Here is a 13,463-nt window from a genome sequence, read left to right on the forward strand (position 1 = left end):
TCATACCAGCCAAGTAGATGAAAGAACAGATTTTTGCCCCTTAAGCAAAAAAAGACAGACTTTAAATAATATTACAGTCTAACTCAAAATCCAGGTGGGGCCTTTTACATTGTCTAAGAACAATATAACATAGGATTGAGGGGATGCAGGATCAGGCCCTTTGCTATCAAAATACTGTGGTGACAATTTTAAACCAATACAGACATCCGCTGTAGAAAGAAAACAGTGTATTAGGGCCATAATAGTAATACAATTGTATCTTGTACAAAATGTACATTTTGTTCATACACCTCTACCCTGATATAACGCTGTCCTTGGGAGCCAAAAAATCGTACTGTGTTATAGGTGAATCCGCATTATATCGAACTTGCTTTGATTCGCTGGAGTGCGCAGCCCCGCCCCTCCCAGAGCACTGCTTTACCGCGTTATATCTGAATTCATGTTATATTGGGTCGTGTTATATCTGGGTAGAGGTGTATTTTGTGAAAGCTTTTTAAAACTTTGCACTAAGAAGTTTAATTGTAAACCTGTTCATACCCTGTTCTAACTTAAGATAATAATACTTTGTTATTCCTGCCAGCTTACAGCTCATAACCTAATTCTGTGCTTATGCAGTGCCCCGTTATCAGAAACTATAATTTGTGTTGTGTTTATTGGATTTTTTTTTACTTAATGGCCCGCCTTACTCATACACTAGTGGTCCCAATGGCCTGATCCAAAGCCCAGATCAAAAGGCTTTGGTTCAGACCCAAAATGTGAATCAATGTATGGGTTACCTCTCATACACTCACAATTGATTTTACTAGTGTAGAATCTAGTCCATTGTATTCAGAATTATGTCTTCAAATTTTGTGCCACTCTGTTACTGGTACTTATAGATGCCAATTGCCATAGTAAATGAGCACCTTATAATCTTTGTTGCATTTCTCCTCATAACACCCCTACAAGGTAGGAAAGTGCTGCTATCCAAATTTTACCCATAAGGACCTGAGGCACAGAGAGACTGAGTGCCTTGCCCAAACTCACAAAGGAAGTCTGTGGTGGAAGAAGGAACCAAACTAATATTTCCCAATCCCCAGCTACTGCCCTAATCACTAGATCATCCTTCCTCTCAAGCACTTTAGAAATAAGCTTTAAATTTGTTATTTTTTTTAAAAATAAGCATCTTTACAAATGGAAAATCAAAGTGAGGGGACATTTTTGTGCTAGCCGGTAATGGAGAAGTGCTAGACTTTCTCAGATGTTCTATGTTAAAGAAAATATATGACGAGGTTTTCTCTAACACTCTGAGGGATAGACTGTGCAACCCTTACTCACACACTTATGCATACTGTACTCACGCAAATAGTCCCATTTAACTTCAGTAGGACTACTCATGTGATTAAGTGCTTGCAAACATGAGTCAGGGTTGCAGAATCCAGCCATGAGAATAAGACTTTTTATTAGATCTTTTTATGTATTACCTCGGGACACATTGCAAGAGATACTGAGCACTTGCAACTTCCACTGATGTCAATGGGAGTTGACACCACTCATCATTCTGCAGAAGGCATACAATTGGGTAGTGCACTGAAGTTATTTTATTATGGGTATTGTCCATGTTGATGCTGCACAACTAAAGGGTATGTCTTCACTGCAATAAGGGTGTGTTCTTAAGTCACATTAGCTAATGCTGGTTAAAATAACAGTGAAAACAAAGCAGCTCAGGGTTTTACTTAGGTTAGCAGCTTGCATTCAAGTCTATAGAGTTTATCTGGAGGATTGCAAAGCATGATGAGATAAAATGAACTCTGTCTTATCCTCTGGACCTGAAAAATATCACTAGATATTTCAAATAAATACATAAAAGTGTGTTTCTATCATTTATATCAAACAATATGTAAAATATAATGGATGACAAATTGGGTATTCACCCACGAAAGCTCGTGCTCCAAAACATCTATTAGTCTATAAGGTGCCACAGGATTCTTTGCTGCTTTTACAGATCCAGACTAACACGGCTACCCCTCTGATAATGGATTCTTGATGTATCAGTATATTCCAACTAACAGTAGCAGGCGTATGGAAACAAGAGGTCTTGACTGATAGAGTTTATGCTACATTAAGTCAAAGGGCATAAACAGATATCTTGAATCAGGAACATGTGTTGACTTATTGACGCACTGTCAAAGTCATAAATTAGTAGGAGAAAATATAACAGCAGCAAGAGGGCAAGTAAGCTCCTTACAAGAAGGAAAGTACCAATTTACAGCCATAAGTAACTTGAATGGATTGATTTGTTGATTGAGTCTTATTCTTTTTTCAAAACCAAAATTACCTTTTAGTTTCATTAATGTATATAGGGCCAAAACATGATTTCATTGTATTTAGTGATAAAACTTCCACCTCATAGGAAATGCTGAGCATCACCTAGACCTTAGCCCAGTTTTGGATACTTTAATAATATTCTGGAAACGTTTCATCCATACAAAATGTTTGTCAGGGTGGCAGAGTTGGTAACACATTGTGTGCTGTTCTTTCTAAATTCATATCTTGTTTTCAAAGTATATAGGAAAACTGCATTTATTTTCATATCTGCAAATAAAAAAAAATCTGATGCTATATACTTTAAAGACAGTACCAGATTTTCAGTCAGGCATGTGTAATTGCATAATACATTTATATGCACCTCATTTGTACATGCAAATCCCAGATGTGCAAATGAATCAAGAACTTATATGCACTTACGAGTCATGACTAACCACCTAATGGGCCATATGGATAAATAAATGCTTTATTTGTGTACATACATTGGATAGCTGCATGCATAAATTTGGCAGACACCTAACTTTCAAAATATGTCTGTAAAATTTTTGTCAAAACTGGCAACATGAAGAAGGAACTGGGCTATAAACTACCAATTACTAAGAAAGTGTTTTCCCCCGTTATCAGGATTTCCCCATCTGACACAGTCTCAGCCAATAGAAAAGTGACAAGTTAATTACCCTGGACCACATCCTTCATTTCTAAATTTATATAGATCTCTGATCATAGTGATGGAACTAGCTGTGCTGCCGCACCCTCTGACTTGAAGTAGTAATGACAACCCAAACACATGGTTTCTACCTTCAGCACCCCCACTAAAAAAATTGTTCCAGTATCACTGATTCTGACTATATAAATAAGATCTGTAGGATCAGGCCCATACATTTCACATGTAAATTGGTACAGAATACTTTACATAATGCTTTATGTTTTATTAATAACCAAGAGGTATCCATTGCTGTTCACAGAGAGGCTTCTATGAAGCCAGCTGAATGTTTTCAGTCCAGCTATTCCCATGTCCAAGTGTGATTAGCACCGTGTTGTCAGATCTTGCTCTGAGCCATTTGGGAACACGTTCCTTATTTGTAATAGCACACTCATATGCCCAGACCTCTGTGTTTGCTCTTCTATGTGTCCTATTAAAAGTATATTACATTACTGGGTGTTGAACTGCTAAAAGGTATGCAAGTAATCCGAATCAATTTCAGTGAGTGAATTACCCTTTGCTCCTGATAAATATCTGCTTAATTGTGTTCTCAGTTGTATTGGTGTGAATCCAGAGTAACTCTACTGAGTGACTTATACTGCCCTTGACATTTTTTTAAATTAAATTTTAACAGTATTTTTTACAAAAATTGCACTGTGGCTGAATAAGACTGAATCTATAGGTTTATGTGTGCAGCTGCTTTGAATGGGATAGCTGTTAATAGTAAATAAATCCTTAATGCTGACATATTCTGTATATTAGAGACTTTTGGAAGATGTGACATTTAATATAATCCCTGAGTATGTTTTGTTGTTATTTATGAAAAAAGTAGAAAAGCTTCATTTGTTAATTTCTGTTCTTTCTGTTTTTAAAGCAGAATGTATTAGATCATGACAATTAAAATTACTCTATTAGACATACCCTGGAGTTATGTAAGTGTAATTAAGAGCAACATCTGATCCAATATTCATAGTGTGTATTTTTAAAAAGCTGAGCTACAAATATCTGACACAGAACAAGTATCTGAGGCATACAAAGAGAAAAACTGTGTTAAATTTATTAAGCAAGAATTAATGACTGACAGCCTCAATCACAAAGATTCTATTCGCATTGCAGTCAGAACTATACTAGCTCCCACCAAATTTACAAAAGGTTATTTATGTATTGTTTTGTTAATCATACTTGACCACTATTTCTTAAATTGTTGTAGCATGGTTTTAATGTAGGTTAGTGTCTAGCATAGACAAGACATTGTCCTATATATGTATTGCTAGCTAACATTCATTTGCTTCCTTCTGTGCTACATAAATGAGGGAAGTAGAGCGCCCTATGACAGGAAATGAAGTTATTCTTCCATACTTTGTTTAACAATGCCCAGACACACTCCAATTTAGGTGGAACCTTCTTGCCACTAGATCAGTCACAGTAAAGTATTGCAAACATAACGTTCTCTTAATAAATGGGACTTCATTGCAAAACTACAAGGCTATGAATAGTCATGTAGCATATAAGCACACAGTGGCAACAACAGCTGTTAGTCATTATTTTCTCCTCATCTTTTCAACACCTCTGTGTTTCAGTTTGCTTTATAAGTGATAAGTCACTCTTTTCTCAAGAGTTTTTCTCATACAGGATAGCTATTAAAAGGACCTCTAAACTCTGGGACAACTAAGGATCACTAGCAAAGGAACTGAACTTTGTTTTTTTTAATTTGAACTGTGCATCCTCTTTTCAACCTCTCTGTAGTTAAGGTGGCTCACCTTGGTAAATTACAAAATAAAGAATGCTGTGGCAGTTCATCTCTGCTGTTTTGAATCTTTTCTATTTTTCTTCTATAGACAACCTGGTGCCCATCTTTTTATCCTGTTCCAAGGCTTGTGTTGATGATTTTCTCAGAACTTAAGTGTGAGCTACAAAAACCGGTTCTCACTTCAGTCATGCAAAAATGTATTCTACTGTCAGACAGTCTTCAGGCATCTGATTTTATGCACTAACTATAGGTTGTTCCATGCTGACAATTTGTAACAGAGAAATAAGAGAGAGAACTTGGCTTATGATCACACACTCAAATAACTGCTTTATGCTCTCATCTTATCCAGTCCCCTGCTTGAGGATACAGGATAGGTTTCTATTACAATGTAGTAAGAGCACTTTGTCTAGTTTAGTTTTAAGAACATAAGAACAGCCATAATGGGTCAGACCAAAGGTCCACCTAGTCCAGTATCCTGTCTTCTGACAGTAGCCCATGTCAGGTGCTTCAGAGGGAATGAACAGAACAGGTAATCATCAAGTGATCCATCCCCTTTCTCCCATTCCCAGTATCTGGCAAACAGAGGCTAGGGACACCATCCCTGCCCATTGTGGCTAATAGCCACTGATGAACCTATCCTCCGTGAATGTTTCTAGTTCTTTTTTGAACCCTTTTGTAGTCTTGGCCTTCACAACATCCTCTGGCAAAGAGTTCCACAGCTTGACAGTGCATTCTGTGAAGAAATACTTCCTTTTGTTTAGTTGTTTTAAACTTGCTACCTATTAATTTCATTTGGTGACCCCAAGTTCTTGTGTTACGAGAAGAAGTAAATAACATTTCTTTATTTACTTTCTCCACACCAGTCATTATTTTATAGACTTCTATCATATCCCACCTCAGTCATCTCTTTTCCAAACTGAAAGGTCCCAGTCTTACTAATCTCTCCTCATATGAAAGCTGATCCTTACCCCTAATCATTTTTGTTGCCTTTTTCTGTACCTTTTCCAATTTGAATACATGTTTTTGAGATGGGGTGACCACATCTGCATGCAGTATTCAAGATGTGGGTGTACCCCGGATTTATATAGAGGCAATATGATATATTCTGTCTTGCTGTCTATCACTTTCTGTTAGCTTATTTGACTGATGCTGCACATTGAATGGATATTTTCAGAGACACATCCGCAATGATTCCAAGATCTCTTTTTTGAGTGTTAACAGCTAATTTAGATCCCATCATTTTATATGTGTAGTTGGGATTATGTTTTCCAGTGTGCATTACTTTGCATTTATCAACACTGAATTTCATCTGCCATTTTGTTGCTCCATCACCCAGTTTTGTGAAATCCCTTTCTAGCTCCTCGCAGTCTGCTTTGGATTTAACTGTCTTGAGTAGTTTTGTATCATTTGCAAATTTGCCACCTCACTGTTTACCACTTTTTCCAGATCATTTATGAATATGTTGAACAGGACTGGTCCTAGAACAGACCCTTGTGAAACACCACTATTTACCTCTTTCCATTCTGAAAACTGACCATTTATTTATACCCTTTCTTTCCTATCTTGTAACCAGTTACTGATTTGTGAAAGAACCTCCCCTGTTATCCCAGAACAGCTTACTTTGCTTAAGAGCCTTTAGTGATGGACCTTGTCAAAGGCTTTCTGAAAATATAAGTACACTATATCCACTGGATCCCCGTTGTCCACGTGCATGTTGACTCCCTCAAAGAATTCTAGTGGCTTGGTGAGGCATGATTTCCTTTTACAAAAACCACGTTGACTTTTCCACAACAAATCATGTTCAGCTATGTGTCCGATAATTCTGTTCTTTACTATAGTTTCAACCAGCTTGCCTGACACTCAGGTTAGGCTTACTGGCCTGTAATTGCCAGGATTGCCCCCGGAGTCTTTTTAAAATTTGATTATGTCACATTAGCTATCCTCCAGTTGTCTGGTAGAGAAGCTGATTTAAATGATAGGTTACATATCACAGTTAGTAGTTCTGCAATTTCACATTTGAGTTCCTTTAGAACTCTTGGGTGAATGCCATCTATTTTAACCACTTCAACTTCATCCACTATAGGAGGGGAAAAAATTCAGATAACTACATATGTTGCAGCCTAGCAGAGTTACTATGGGAATCTTACACCTTAAATGTTTGACTTCTTATCCTTAGTGAAATTGGGAAATTATATAGCCAGTGTTATTTAGAAGGTCAGACAATCACAGTGGTCCCTTCTGGCCTTGGAATGTACGTATGATCCATTGTGTCATTTTTTATGCTGAGAGCATCCTTTGCTTCAAAATTTGCTACACTCATACCCCTATTAAAAGCCAATGAACAGCACCAGGCTATAGATGGTGTACACCTAGTGATCCAATACATGAAGGTGATCTGGGCAGAGCATATCACAAATGTGCAGAAGGTTAAACACATAGATTAGATAGTTATTTCTCTTTCGTTGTAAGAGCTTTACTTTCTTTTCTCGCTTGTTAGATAGCAGAAAGATATTAAGTCTGTATTCACATTTCTGACTTGGAGCTCTGGAAAAAAAGTTACAGACCTAACAAACATTGACTAATTTGACTACACTTACCACAGAGCTAACAATATGGACATTTTATACATGCTGCAATGAATTAAATAGTGTGAACTGCATTGTGCCCACGGTACAGTGGAAAACGCATAAAGAAATTTCTATCCACATCTGCCCCTGTACAGAACATTGCTTGTAACTAGCACCAGAAAGCCAATAGTCTCCCCCAAAGGGTGCAGACATGCCTCTTGGTTGTGTCATTGAGTATATTCCATTATTTTGGGGGCTTTGTGATCCAGTCAGTTAGGCTGACCCAATATTGAAAGGAATGCATGCTATACCCTTTCAAAGGTGGCAAAACTGCTGTTGCAGCATGTACTCCCAGACCCATGAGGAACTGTGAGTTCCTGCTGTTTGAATCCCCCAAAAGTGTTATTATTTACTGGCTTTTCTGTTATGCTCATTGGTTGCAGCTTCTGAACACATAACACACAGACACAATATTGAATGCAGCCTCACAACACCCTGTGAAGCAGGGAAATTATGTGGATTGTAGTTTGAAAGTCTGGCCACTTAGTACCATGTGCTGTTACATTTTTCAAAGATATTTGTAGCTGTGCATTGAAATAAAGCATCATTGCCATATGAAAGAGAATGAATCAATGGTCTGGATGCATGCAGTGCTTTGGGGATGGCGGTTGGGTGGGATATATCCTATAATTTAAGAAACTCCCATAAATTAAAAGAATTATTGATATCCAATGGGGGAATATATAAAGTGCAAAATATTTTCTTTCCCTTGGTTAAGAAGGTAAATATTCACTAATAATAGGTGAAGTGCAGTAGGATTGTACCACAATGCAAAGCCTTTCTCACTGGACATTTCACTTTCTTCACCATCACTATGTGAAGTTCCTTTGTCTGCCTCTCAGCACTGTGTACTGCCCTTGAAACGGTCAAAATTCAATTTTAAAAAGTATATTTTTTACAAAGCTACACTGTGGCTAGATAAGATTGCATGCTGGAAGTTTGCATGTGAGAGCTGCTTTGAAAGGGATAGCTGTTAATAAAAATAAATTAATACATAAAGTAAATCAAATCATGACAGGTGAAATATTTTATATATCAGAGACTTGTAGAAGAGATAGCATTTGATATAATTTCTAAGTATGTTTTCTTATGAAGGGAATAAATAAATACAATTTTAAAGGCCTCCTTTTTCATTTTATGTTCCTTTATTTTTGCTGAGGCAGCATGGACTAGATCCTAGTCAAGCATACAAGTATTTTTGCACCAGAAGTGGTGGGTATTTTATTCCCCTCAGTGGTAGCAGCTAGGATAGTGCTTCAGTGCTTGTCGACACCAACCATTATTGCAAAAAGTACTCGAAACTGGGAGAGTCACTTAGTCTTTCCCACACTCGCCATTTCACAGCCCAGAAGCGTGTTTTGTTTTTTTTTCATGAGAGCAGCCGTGTCTGTTGAAGTGTGATTAACACTGACTTGCCAAATCTCTCCCTGGGCCATTTGGGACTTGCACGCGTCCACGCTCCTTGTTTACCCTGATGCGCCTTCACGCGTAGCCTTTTTGTTTATCTGACTAACAAATGAAAGGGAGGGGGTGGACTCGTAAATAGTCATTAGCCGAGGACTATAAAAGCCCCTCAGCCTCGGGCTAGCGGGAGAACTGATCTACTTCAGGATCATCATCGGCAAAGCAGCACCACTCCCTCGTCCGGATCCCGTGCTGTAGCGGCGGAGCATGGAGAGCGCATACATCCGCTGCTGCCCTTCACTTCAGAGGTTTAGCTCCCGGAGATGCTCCAAAGGACAACACGGGTATCCGCACTTCCTCCAGCTCAGCGAACCCACTGCGCCTTCCTTCTAGCAGATCAATTGCACTTGTGATCAGAGCTTGGTTTCCCCATGCCTCTTCCACCCATCGCGCTGTGGAAACTGAGCAGCCAGTCTAGGGTTAGGTGAGTGTTCATCTCTACTTAACAGGCTGTTTCCTTGATTCTGCAGGGCCGGGGAATTCTGGAGGCCTTGGATCCCTACCCAAAGAGATGCAGAGAGACAGCTGAGAAGAAATCAAAGTGTGGTAAGTGTCTCAAATCTGCCAATAATACTGTCCTGGCAGGGAGATGGAGAGGACCAAGCAGGTTTTCTTCCATTTGACACGTTCAGGGTACCCTGCAGGTCTGTGACTTAAAAAAAAAATAATTAAACCCCCCCAAAGCAACAAACTATCAATCTCCCAAACAAGGTCTGTTTGGAACATAATCTGTGCAGCAGTAGTGAAGGGCATTTCTGAGTTTAAATGGCAATGTGTAGTTTAATAAACCAAGAATGTTGAATACTATAGTAAATTAACCTGTACAGTTTGCCAGATTATATTTAATACCTGTGGAGTAAGTTGTCTCTTTTTTTAATTCCTAGCTGTATAGTCCATATGGGATGACAGAAGCTTCAGGAAAACTTACCCAATATACACATCCAGTTAGGTAAGTTGCTATTCAAGGAATAACAGGCTCTCTAGTAACCCTCCTGATAATTAGTTTTACAGCTGTCATAATTCTGAAGCAGATTTTATGGCCTTTAGTCTCCACTCATATCACCAAATGTATCTGTGGTTGTATGTACATTGGCTGGATGGATGTACATCAGACAGAAACCAGTTGAGCAAAGAGTACAGCAACCTTTTCCAGAAATGTGTTGCACATTATAGCCCCTGTCCAGCAAAGCACTTAAGTACCTGCTTACTTTTAAACAGTGTGAGTAGTCCTATTGATATCAATGAAAGTACTCGAATGTTTAAAGGTATGCAGGTGCTTAAGTGCTTTGCTGGATTGTGGCCTACCAAAATAAATGTTAAAAACTATCATAGTAATAATATCTTGCATTTATAAAGCTGCTTTTATTCCAGAGGGTCCAAAGGCATTTTACACTTTTCAAACAGAACTCTCCTCACCCATCCCCGAGGTGGAACTTGATAGCTGTTTGATAGCACACACCACTGACAGCTCAGGTCAGGAAGTAAAGAAGATTACTATAGCTGAAGCTGTAAGGGATCGATCTGTTGCATGTAATGAGAGCTAGTAATTATGGTATCCAGGTGATTTAGGAAGGTGGCATGAAATTGCACAAATTAATATTTTAGGTAGGACACAAAGTGCTCACAAACTTACACCCTGATACTGTACACACTTGAGTAATTATATTGACCTCAGTGGGACTACTTGCATGCAAGCGTGTGTGAGAGTCTCTGCAGGATTGTTGCTTTACACACTAAAAGGGAAAAGGAAATGTGATACTATTTGAGTGAAAAAGATATGATGTTCTGAAGCAAGATGTAGCCTAGTATAATTTATTTACAACTGACTTAGAAAGTATTTTTGAATAAGTAAATAAACCTCCTCTTATATCTTTAATTTGTTGCTGTTTATGGATGATATGTAACCAGTGTTATGAATCATTGCACAGGGAAATATATTAAATGGTGCTAGTGACAAAGTGGTTAGTGTCCATTTATCTTTGGAAACTTGTCTCATTTCTTTGCCTTTTAAATTCACCTCCCATTTTTGCTTACAATTTGTTGTTTTGATTAGTTGACAGTGTAAATCATATTAGTTGGATGTCCCTGCCAATAAGGTAGAAAAAAGTCTAATTGTCATCATTGGTGTTTATAATCTGTGGGCACAATATGTGAGATCAGTTTGAAAAACTAGATGTACCAGATATGAGTTGCATGTAGTCCATAAGTGGGAAGAAAATATAGGTTTTAGTTTCATCTTGAGAAATTAGTCTTGCTCTGAATGCTTTCTTTCAACTCTGTTTCATTGTAAATGTTTACAAACTTTGTTATATTTTCAAAAATTAAAAACTGTCCACATACTGTACATGCATAATAATGCACTGTAAATAATATACCATATACAAAGCAAACCAATATAGCTCTTAACTGATATTTAAATTATATGATTCCCTTTTTCTCCATCTTTGCAAACAACATGTGATATACTCTGGTGTAAATCAATATCTCTGTAGTTGGTGAAGTCACACAAGTGTAAACCTGGTATGAGAGGAAAATCAGACCTAGTAATTTTTTTATTTTAGATTAAAACTATTGAGTTATATGGTAAATTCCATGGGCCTGATTCTCTTCTTACAACAGATTTACACCTTTTGTAACACCAATAACTTCAGTAAAATTGATCCTGATTCTCACTGGTGTGAGAGGAGACTATAGCCTTTAATAACAAAGCAATCCACATAATTCCTTTGGACCACATTGCAGAACTTCAGTTAATTAGGTAGCATGGAGGCTGAGTTACAGAAATGGATCTCAGGATTCAGGTTAGTTTTTGATGCTACATTTTGTACGGTAGTATATTTGAAGCTTCTATTGGATCTATATTTTTGACAAATTTTAAATTTCAAAATACCTATCAGATCTTCAGATAAAAGAACTTTTCTAGTGCTGACTCTGTCATAAACAGATAGCTAAGGGTTAATGTCTCTTTCACCTGAAACACCTGACCAGAGAACCAATCAGGAAACCGGATTTTTTTCAACTTTGGGTGGAGGGAAGTGTGTCTCTGAGTCTTTTGTCTGTCTGCCTGTTTCCTCTGAGCTTTGGAGAAGTAGTTCTATTTTCTAGTCTTCTGTTTCTAAGTGTAAGGACAAAGAGATCAGATAGTAAGTTCTATGGTTTCTTTTCTTTGGTATTTGCATGAATGTAAGTGCTGGAGGGCTTTGATTTGTATTCTTTTTGAATAAGGCTGTTTATTCAATATTCTTTTAAGCAATTGACCCTGTGTTGTATCATCTTAATACAGAGAGAGCATTTGTATTTTTTCTTTCTTTTTTATATAAAGCTTTCTTTTAAGACCTGTTGGAGTTTTTCTTTACTTCAGGGAAATTGGGTCTGTACTCACCAGGGAATTGGTGGGAGGAAGAAATTAAGGGGAGAGCTGTGTGTTGGATTGCTAGCCTGATTTTGCATTTCCTCTGGGTGAAGAGGATAGTGCTTTTGTTCCAGGATTGGGAACGGAGAGGGGGAATCACTCTGCGTAGTTTCACAGAGCTTGTGTCTGTGTATCTCTCCAGGAGCACCTGGAGGGGGGAAGGGGAAAAGGATTATTTCCCTTTGTTGTGAGACTCAAGGGATTTGGGTCTTGGGGTTCCCAGGGAAGGTTTTTCAGGGGGACCAGAGTGCCCCAAAACACTCTAATTTTTTGGGTGGTGGCAGCAGGTACCAGGTCCAAGCTGGTAACTAAGCTTGGAGGTTTTCATGCTAACCCCCATATTTTGGACGCTAAGGTCCAAATCTGGGAATAAGGTTATGTCACTCAGAAAATGATACTTGTGTAGGTTGGGGGGAAGAGTTGGTGTCTATTAGAAACACGGAAGACTTTCCTGTCCCCTGAGGCTGACAGACAAGAAACACAAAGGATAATCTCTAACAATAATAGATACACAACATTGTATATTTGTTTCAGACTATTTTGGCCCAAGTCAAGGTGCTATGATTACTTATATCGAGAAGCTGAAGCACTTCTGAAAAACTTCCCAGTTCAAGCCACAATTTCCTTTTATGAAGACTCAGATAGTGAAGATGACAATGCTGAACTGGAGCAAGATTTGGGAATAGAATCTGATTGCTAACTATATGGAGTGCTAATACCACCTCTAAAATTTTTTAATTTAAACTTGATGTAAAAATGTATCATAGTATTTTTAAAGATAATTTATTTGAATGTAAGTTATTAATAATAAAATTGAAATATTTTGTACATGTTATAGTACATTTGTCTGCCTTTTCTAGTCTAAGGATTGGTTTTGCTTTTAGGGGACAAAAGGAACAAATTTGAATTTCTTAAATTTCTTATTCTCACAAAGCCTGGCACATTTAATATATTAGAGTTCTAGCTCCTATATTTTGTACTCCATAACTGACACATTCCCAAATTGCAATTTTAAAACAAGTTGCCTGATTATTCTTTCCTTTACACCAGTGTTATGATCATGTGACTCTATTGACTTCACTAGTGTAAAAATGGTGCAACTGTGTGGAAAAACAGGCCCAGTACAGTGGCTACATAATGAAAAGTTTTCTTTATAGCTTAAGTAAAGCATATCAAGTAATTAATCTGGAACAAATATTC

At 37.8% G+C, this 13,463-nt stretch overlaps 1 protein-coding gene across 1 annotated transcript; it reads left to right on the forward strand.

Moving 5' to 3' along the window:
* Nucleotides 1-9,015: 9,015 nt before the first annotated feature.
* RIPPLY2 (ripply transcriptional repressor 2) lies at nt 9,016-12,972 on the forward strand. The gene is made up of 4 exons (XM_030554215.1): nt 9,016-9,135; nt 9,322-9,397; nt 9,736-9,800; nt 12,798-12,972. Exons 1-4 carry the CDS (start codon nt 9,059-9,061, stop codon nt 12,961-12,963), a joined length of 384 nt encoding a protein of 127 aa, XP_030410075.1. The 5' UTR covers nt 9,016-9,058; the 3' UTR covers nt 12,964-12,972.
* The last annotated feature ends 491 nt before the right edge of the window (nt 12,973-13,463 follow it).

This window comes from Gopherus evgoodei, chromosome 3, assembly GCF_007399415.2.
Source record: "Gopherus evgoodei ecotype Sinaloan lineage chromosome 3, rGopEvg1_v1.p, whole genome shotgun sequence".
Classification (NCBI taxonomy): Eukaryota; Metazoa; Chordata; order Testudines; family Testudinidae; genus Gopherus; species Gopherus evgoodei.